Source organism: Poromitra crassiceps, assembly GCF_964638095.1.
Source record: "Poromitra crassiceps genome assembly, chromosome: 28".
In the NCBI taxonomy this organism is placed as follows: Eukaryota; Metazoa; Chordata; class Actinopteri; order Beryciformes; family Melamphaidae; genus Poromitra; species Poromitra crassiceps.
Window position 1 is genome coordinate 13,987,969 of NC_139651.1, and position 9,350 is coordinate 13,997,318.

General features: G+C 44.7%; 2 protein-coding genes across 3 annotated transcripts in view; both read right to left on the reverse strand.

Moving 5' to 3' along the window:
• Positions 1–4,766: 4,766 nt before the first annotated feature.
• Positions 4,767–7,293, reverse strand: LOC310799720 (E3 ubiquitin-protein ligase TRIM21-like). Of its 2 annotated transcripts, none has more exons than XM_083662316.1 (2): positions 7,231–7,293; positions 4,767–6,957 (listed from the first exon to the last, which is right to left on the reverse strand). In XM_083662316.1, the coding sequence occupies exon 2, from the start codon at positions 6,946–6,948 to the stop codon at positions 5,278–5,280; it is 1,671 nt and encodes a 556-aa protein (XP_083518442.1). In that variant the 5' UTR covers positions 6,949–6,957; positions 7,231–7,293; the 3' UTR covers positions 4,767–5,277. The 2 variants fall into 2 exon arrangements, with proteins under 2 accessions (XP_083518442.1, XP_083518441.1); XM_083662315.1 differs by having other exon boundaries at positions 7,180–7,285.
• LOC310799721 (E3 ubiquitin-protein ligase TRIM47-like) overlaps positions 5,505–9,350 on the reverse strand; it is a 495,544-nt gene continuing 491,698 nt past the window's right edge. Inside the window, exon 3 of the transcript XR_014553827.1 lies at positions 5,505–5,564. The gene's annotated coding sequence lies outside the window, so the exon portion shown is untranslated. The remainder of the gene's footprint in view (positions 5,565–9,350) is intronic.

The following is a 9,350-nucleotide window of genomic DNA, read 5'->3' on the forward strand; positions in this document are numbered from 1 at the left end:
CACACTACAGTACCTGAATTTTGACTTGTTCCGTTGCCTGCATAAATCTATATTTAGCTCTTTGGTTTATACTGTACTAGTGATTTCATAGGTTAAGTTATGCAGGCTTATCCATATAAATGAGGAAATTCAATTTAGTTAGTGTCCATCTTTTCTCCAGCTTCACTCTTCCTGTAGTCATTAAAACTGCAGGCGAGCACCTGTCTGCACACAGCCGTGATGAAGGGAAGGTGCTTCGCTGTCAACGTGCACTCAGTCATGTGTAATGACGAGGAATGAACAGGTGGGGCTGTGCGAGCCCCACAGAAAGTGATCTGCTCCCGCGGGAAAACAATGTATGAGATGAGGCGAGGCTGCACCGACACCGTCCTGCAAAATGAGGAAGCCGCGATGCTTAACGATGATTTAAGACAAGATAAGATGAGAACAATTTAATGATTGCCGTGGGGGAGGAGGGGGGGTAATCAGGTCAGTGTAATTACATCCTCAACACCTTGTGTGAGGTATCCTACGGCTACAAGGGAAGTTTTTGCTGCATCTGACTGACTCATCATATCGGACAAAAATCACTGGCTTGTTTGTCTTCCAGAGGCTTGTGTTAAGCAGACTGACAGAGGGAGACAGCCGGGAAGGACCACAGGCAGGAGGTACCCCACACATGTACAGCCACCCCACACAGACTGACAGAGGGAGAGAGGACCACAGCCAGTAGGTACCCCACACATGTACAGCCACCCCACACAGACTGACAGAGGGAGAGAGCAGGGAAGAATGGTAAATGGACTGCATTTATATAGCGCTTTTGTCCAAAGCGCTTTACAACGTGCCTACATTCACCCATTCACACACCGAGGGCGGCCAGCTGCCGCGCAGGGTGCTGGCACAGCTATCGGGAGCAATTTGGGGTTCGGTGTCGGGAGCTATTTGGGGTTCAGTGTCTTGCCCAAGCACACTTCGACATGCGGACTGGAGGAGCCGGGGATCGAACCACCGACCTTCTGGTTAATGGACGATGCACTCTACCTCCTGAGCCACAGCCAGTAGGTACCCCACACATGTACAGCCACTCCAAACAGACTGACAGAGGGAGATAGCAGGGAAGAACCACAGACAGCCCTGCTGAAAAAACCAGCATAGACCAGCCTGAATTTCTTGCTGGTCTATGCTGGTCTATGCTGGTTAGTGCTGGTCTGATGCTGGTCTATGTTGGTTAGTGCTGCTGGTCTGATGCTAAAGCTTGCTCGTGAAGCTGGTCAACCACCATGGCCTTGCTGGTGAAGTTGCTGGACCAGCATGGTGATGCTGGTGAAGTTGATGGACCAGCATGGTTGTGCTGGGGATTGCTGGTGGCCCAACATGGTTGTGCTCGTGAAGCTGGTGGACCAGCATGATCATGCTGATGAAGCTGGTTGACCAGCATGGTCATGCTGGTGGAGATTATGAAGTGCCCCACAATGGAAATGACCTCCTCTGTACCCTGCTGGTCCATGGCATGGATTTTATTTTAACTTTCGCGTCCAGGTCAAGCCCAGATCAAGCCCATGTCACTTTTTGGGGTGTTTTACAAAAGTGTATTGTGTTAGAGAAGCAAATGAAAATAATTTAATGAGAATACAATTAGGCCTATCAAATTAATTTTTGCCCCTTGATCATGTTTTTTTGTGTGCATTCTGAGATTTATTAGAGCATATTTGCCCTTGCCCCTGGCTAATTTCCTACACTGGATCATACCATGAAAACATAAGGGGTAGACATCACCTTTTCTGTCATCATGTTTGGTTCAGGAGATTTGATGCAAACATAATTAGGTTATGGTGGAAAGTAAAATGGTTGCCATGGCAACCATGAGGATAAAACATCTAAAAGCAAACATTTTATTGGGTGGGGGACCCTGGGACAAAATTGGGGGTCTGTGGTCAACAAAGGCAGACAACAAAGGTAAAAAATCGCCATTTAAAGTTTGTTTATACTCCTGAGCAAAACAAGGAAGCCATTGAGAATTGGCGAGAAGAAAAATGTGGATCTAAAATAAACAAAGTTTTAATATATACACATACGCATGTACATATACATACACATATACACACTTACTGTACAGGAGGAGATGGGAGGTGAGAGCGAGGAGGTCAGTGCCGTGTGTGTGGAAACATTTTCATTTCTGAAGAAGGTCCTTGTTGACCGAAACGTTAAAAATAAATCAACTGGGAGCAAGTCGAGCAGTGTGCTATTTCTTTTTATATGTTTCATTGCTTTTGTCCTGCACCTGCATTTTGAGTGGATGTGCGCGCTCTACTTTTTATATGTGGAAACATACACGTGGGTAAAGTGCACACAGACATACAGTACAGACAGATACTGGATACTTGGTGAAAGAAGAGTGGCCAACTAAGAATCTTTCCCACTTCATACAACTGCTACATTTTTTTAACCTTTATTTATCCAGGGTAATCACATTGAGATTTCCATCTCTTTTTCAAGTGGGCCCTGCTCGCACTCACACACACATTAAGGGGTTAAGGGCCTTGCTCAAGGGCACCTCAGTGGTGGTAATGAGGGAGGGGCAAGTGCTGCTTTTCACACATGCTTTTCTAATTGACACTGTCTCTTTGTCTATATACTGTGTTTGTGTGCAGGTGAGATATCCTACATTGAGGGAGAAACAGCCAGTGGAGGACACACGTTAATCTGTCAAGTAAGTTGAGAACTTTTCTTTGACTTTACTTTTACTTTTACAGAGGGGGAGATCAGGGAAGAACCACATCCAGTAGGTACCACCCCACACATGTACAGCCACTCCTAACAGGAACTTGGACAGGTGTGTTGTGTATGGAGGAGCGTATGAAAGGTGGAAGGAAAGCCATCTGTCACAGAGATATTAGTTTTTCCAGGGACTGAGGCGAAATGTAACATTTGGTCTCTACTCATAACATCTGAAAATAACTGCTGCATGATTGATAACGGGCTTGGTTCCTCGAGGCTCTGGGTCTGGAACAGCTGTCCTCGTTGTTCCCTCTGACAGCAGCCCTGGAGGATTGTAACGTCAGCTGATTTCCAATGTGGCTCTCAGGTACTCTAAGTACCAATACGAGGCGATGGGTGGAGGCATCAAAAGCCAAATCGGTAGCCCAATTTGCTGCCAATGGTTGTCTAGTACCTACATACATACTGCAACTAACTAATATTACAACTTGTTACCGACAACTTGTTCCTGTGTGTACCCGATCAGTAACAAACACCTTCCTGTGTGTACCTGATCAGTAACACACACCTTCCTGTGTGTACCTGATCAGTAACAAACACCTTCCTATGTGTACCTGATCAGTAACACACACCTTCCTATGTGTACCTGATCAGTAACACACACCTTCCTATGTGTACCTGATCAGTAACAAACACCTTCCTATGTGTACCTGATCAGTAACAAACACCTTCCTGTGTGTACCTGATCAGTAACACACACCTTCCTATGTGTACCTGATCAGTAACACACACCTTCCTGTGTGTACCTGATCAGTAACAAACACCTTCCTATGTGTACCTGATCAGTAACAAACACCTTCCTGTGTGTACCTGATCAGTAACACACACCTTCCTATGTGTATCTGATCAGTAACAAACACCTTCCTGTGTGTACCTGATCAGTAACACACACCTTCCTATGTGTACCTGATCAGTAACACACACCTTCCTGTGTGTACCTGATCAGTAACAAACACCTTCCTGTGTGTACCTGATCAGTAACAAACACCTTCCTGTGTGTATCTGATCAGTAACAAACACCTCCCTATGTGTACCTGATCAATAACAAACACCTTCCTGTGTGTACCTGATCAGTAACAAACACCTTCCTATGTGTACCTGATCAGTAACACACACCTTCCTGTGTGTATCTGATCAGTAACAAACACCTTCCTGTGTGTACCTGATCAGTAACAAACACCTTCCTGTGTGTACCTGATCAGTAACAAACACCTCCCTATGTGTACCTGATCAGTAACACACACCTTCCTATGTGTACCTGATCAGTAACAAACACCTTCCTGTGTGTACCTGATCAGTAACAAACACCTTCCTATGTGTACCTGATCAGTAACACACACCTTCCTATGTGTACCTGATCAGTAACAAACACCTTCCTATGTGTACCTGATCAGTAACACACACCTTCCTGTGTGTACCTGATCAGTAACACACACCTTCCTGTGTGTACCTGATCAGTAACACACACCTTCCTGTGTGTACCTGATCAGTCACACACACCTTCCTATGTACACTTTGTGTGTGTGTGTGTGTGTGTGTGTGTGTGTGTGTGTGTGTGTGTGTGTGTGTGTGTGTGTGTGTGTGTGTGTGTGTGTGTGTGTGTGTGTGTGTGATAGGCATCCCTCCCTCAGGCGTACAGCATACAGCAGCTACTCACACTGGAACAATTAATTACTGTGCCTTTCCCAATGACAACTATTAGGAACTGTACTGACGTGTGTGTGTGTGTGTGTGTGTGTGTGTGTGTGTGTGTGTGTGTGTGTGTGTGTGTGTGTGTGTGTGTGTGTGTGTGTGTGTGTGTGTGTGTGTGTGTGTGTGTGTGTGTTAGTCTTAATGCAGGTAGACTGCTGGTCTGATGGGACAGTCTGTAAAAACAGATGAATGAATAATGCAGAAGTAATTGTGCAGAATTAAAATGCTCAGTATATAGAGTATGTACCCAGGCACAGTTATGACAGTAATCACCTTTTTTACTTTGCCATTGTCACCTGGACATGTTACAACGAAGCTGGAAAATGTCACACTCCTGAAATAGTGATTACATTCAATGACGTTTTTATGATCCCTGTGCTTGATCCAATGCAACAAGTAGTAACACCATACATAAAAGAAAAAGAGGATATAAAGAAAAATACATGATTTTATAATATCAACCACAATCTGGAGTTTTAATGGTTCTTTAACTTTAACTAACATTTCCCCCCCGATAAAACTAAACCAGTTTACCAAGAAGAAGAAAGGTAAAAAGACGAGAGACATTAGTAGTTACTGGGCCTTTTTCACAGACAGGAAGTCTAATTATCTCAGTGGAGAGCTCCATTCAAAGAAGGAATTCATCTTCAAATATGCTTATTAAGACAAGTCTGTGAAGTGTTGTATCTGTTGTTCTATTGAAAGAAAAACACAGTAGAATGGCTAGAACAGTTACCTGGAGAGAGGGGGGGGGGATGTAGTGTATTTGTAAATTTGTAATTTTAATTTACAATGAATTCTATGTGAGAAAACCTAATGATTAGTCTAATCTGTATGATTGACAGGAGAGATGATCAGAGGGGCAGAGTTTTTACCGCCATCATTAGTCTCAGGACTGAAGTATGGGTAGAGCTTCTCAGTGAAGGTGCAGCCAGTGAAGGAGTAGATCAGAGCTGCAGCATCTACGTCATAAAAGGAGACCAGAGCCTCCTCATAGTCCACAAACACCCCCACCTTCTGAGGCTGCGTCTTCAGAGAGAGGAGGACAGCAGGGCCAGCATTAGCTTCATACTCATCTCCATTCCTCAACCATATAGTCCAGTAGCCATTCTCTGGGCTCAGTGTGATTTTTCCCTTCCTGGTGATCGACCCTCTGGCCACTCCTAAATCCCACTGAGTCTTCTGTTTAACCTGAACCTCGTAGTAAAACCTTCCTGAAGAGAAGCTCTGCTTTCCTAAGACACAGGGACAGGGATCAAATCTCTCTGGGTTGTTTGGGAGATTCTTCTTTACATGACCATCTTTTACTTGTTTTCCATCATCAGACAGGATGAGATAGGGATCTGCTGTATCAGGATCTAGAGTCACATCCACTGCATACTGCTGGACCCTCTTCAGCTCAGCCTCTAGCAGCTTCTCCTTCTCTTTCCTGAGAGTCTCCTCCAGCTGAGCCACAGCTCTCCTCACAGTCTCCTCCAGCTGAGCCACAGCTCTCCTCACAGTCCCCTCATATGATGAGTGGACACTGACCTCTGTCCAGTCCTTGGTGTGTGGAGGAGTGTTCAGGGATGGGAAGCTTTGGAGGAGGTGGAGGTGGTCTTCAATGTGTGAGAGCTGCTCCACCTCAGCGCTTCTCTTCATCAGCTCAGAGATCTCCTGTTCCAGCTCTTTGATGAAGCCTTCAGCCTGCTTCTCTGTTGTTTTCTGCTTCTCTTCAATCGTCTCAATGAGCTCAGCCTGGCCTCTCTCCACAGACTGCATCAGAGCGGTGAAGACCTGCACACTATCTGCTATCTCTCTGTCTGCATCTTCCTTGCTGAGCTCCACTGAGTGTTTGATCTCCTGAATCTTCAGTCGTCTCTCCTGGATCTTCTGCTGAATTTCAGCCCCTGTCTTCCCCAGCTCAGCCATCTTTCCTTTGTATTCCTCTTTCAGAGGGACAATGTCATGTGACTTGTGGTCTGACTCAGTGCATACCTGACATACACACATCTGGTCTGTCTTGCAGAACAGCTTCAGTGGTTTCTCATGCTCTTTACACATCCTGTCTTCCAGGTTCTCCACAGGATCGATCAGCGTGTGTCTTTTCATGCTTTTGATGATGTGGTGAGGCTCCAGGTGAGTCTCACAGTAGGAGGCCTGACACTCCAGGCAGGACTTCAGGGCCTTCAGTTTGGTCCCAGTGCAGACGTCACAGGGAACTTCTTGGCCCATATTTGGTCTCAGGTCTGGGTTACTGTTGGCTTTCATCTGAGCTGACTTTCTGAACCGAGCAGCCATCTCAGATATGAAAGTATTGACATGCAGCTCAGGTCTTGTGTAGAAAAGCTTATTACACATAGGACACTGGCACAGAACATTAACCTCCCAGTGTTGTGCGATACAGTTTTTGCAGAAGTTATGTCCACATGGTATGGTGACTGGATCAGTGAACACATCCAGACAGATGCAGCAGAGAAACTCCTCTTCAGACAGGACACTGCTGGCAGCAGCCATATCTAGACACTGAGACCAAAAGTGAAAGTGTGAATAACAATACTGTAGCACACAATTCTTTCAGAAAATAGCAAGGTTAGATCATTGGAATATGATCAAAAGTAATTTTGAGTTGTGTATTTAAATTACACTTCACTGAAAACATCATGTGACAACTATCAGTGCAAAATGAACACAGGGAAACCTGGATTCAGCTCTGTTTAAACAGTCAATATGATCTGCTGTACTCACCTTTGTAACTCAGAGTCTGATGTATTGTTGAGAAAGCTCTGATGAACTTACGTTGATTTTTTCTTTCGAGAGCAAGAGAGAGTCTCTTCTAACTTCAGCAGTGCTGTCGCTCTTTGTGACTTTTGATTTCACTTCAGGAAGTAATGTTGACAAACCTGTCTGTCCAGTGTTGCTCCGCCTCTTACTGCAGTTACATATATAAACAAGATTGTAACCCACAGCTTGCAGGTATCATCCTTAGGTCCTGCAATTGCATACATGGACTCCTCTTATAGTGTATGTAGGCTTTTAATCATTCTTACAACCGTAAACTTACCCTGTGTGTGTGTGTGTGTGTGTGTGTGTGTGTGTGTGTGTGTGTGTGTGTGTGTGTGTGTGTGTGTGTCTGTGTGATGGGTGCTTTGCTGTGTCCTTTGTTCCCCAAAGGGCACTGAGATGTTTTTATTAGTTTCCATGGAAACAGGGCAGTTTGGTTCAGACTAGTGTCCTCTAGAGAGAGAGTGGCGTCAGCGGAGGACCAAAATGCGAGACTCATTAGCCAATGAACAGCCAGGAATGGGTCTCGCGCTACTTTTGCATGCTAAAATAAAGCCGATAATGTACAATTTGATTCATTTCAAGGGATGAAAAACCCTTTCAAAGTACAACACTGTCTATTTTGCTGCAACTCAACAGTGCTGCTTTTTTTACTCAAGAGTTCCACTTTCTACTTCCTGGAAAAAAAACTGGTCCATTGGAGTGAATGGAGATGTCAGAACTCTTCTATTATACGGCTCTGGTTCAGACCATTGTGGACCAACGGAGCTCATTGACTTTGACACAGCAAAATGAAGCTCACTTCCCGATATTGTTTGATTCCGTTTGATTGGATGAATGGATTTTCCTGGTGCATTGTGGGAAATCTGTTCAAATCTGGAGCCGCGAATACAGGAAGGGGCGTGAGCGTGGACGGGACTCGGGGGAGGGCCTGAATTGCTCTCTGAAAAATCTCCTCCTAGTCACGACAGCCATCTTGTTCAAGTTGTGGTTCCCGCTAGCTTAAGCTTGGCTAACGAATGTTGCTAACGTTAGTTGCTATTGCTAGCCTTGCTCCATTGAAAGACATGTATGTTAGGGTTAATACTCCTGTCAGTGCCCCTGACCAAGGTACTGGCAAAAGAACTGGAGTTGGTCCCCGGGCGCTGCACAGTGGCTGCCCACTGCTCCTAGTTCTAGGAAGGTTCCTAGTAGAGGATGGGTCAAATGCAGAGGATGAATTTCCCCAAGGGGATAAATCAAGGATAACTTAACTTAACTTATTGCTCTCACGGTGCCCGAAGAAAAAGCCAGAGAGTATTATTTCCTCCAGACATCGTGTCACCAGCCTGCCGCTTGCATCTTCCTATCTTCTACAAAATCAAAGTAATCTTATTTTCTAACATAATAGCATAGCATGACATTAACGCTAGCTACATGTCCATTTGTCATTACAGGAGGACTAACGTTAGACTAGAGTAGCAGAAGTTAACGTTATGCAACCTTAAACAGTATTGGATGCTGCACAGATTCGGACGTAGATGGAAAACAAACGCAGTTCTGTTTACCTACCTCTTTGAGATGAGGCAGAGCATATACTCATCTACCAGCTATAGCGTTATATATCTAGCTAACGTTAGATCAACTATCAATCAATGAGGGGGAACAAGGGGGTTAAACTCCTCTGGATAGTTTATCCACCTCTGCATTTACAGTATTTACCAATCACACGTAGTGTTGGGTAATCAAAGTTAACGTTATACAGTGTCAGTGTCATTCGTTTCTTCAAGGGGTGGCCGCCGTCCAGTACCAGTGATGGGACACACAACAGAGGATCAAATGATTTGTGAAGATTAAAGCTATGATATTCTGTTCTCCTGAGATTATAACGCTAAACTACATGTTACTGATGATCAGTTGTTTCAACATAGGATATTGCAATAACACACAAGCCAAATGCTGACATGAGAGATTTGCTTTGAACAAGTTGTAGCTAGTATCTGCCAATGACCAGAGAATACTAAACCGCCTACGCCCATACAACGGCGTAGGCGGTTTAGTATTCTCTGGTCACTGGCAGATACTAGCTACAACTTGTTCAAAGCAAATCAAGGCAAAAAGCAAATTGAAAATGGCCAGCTAGGCATCCGTACAAA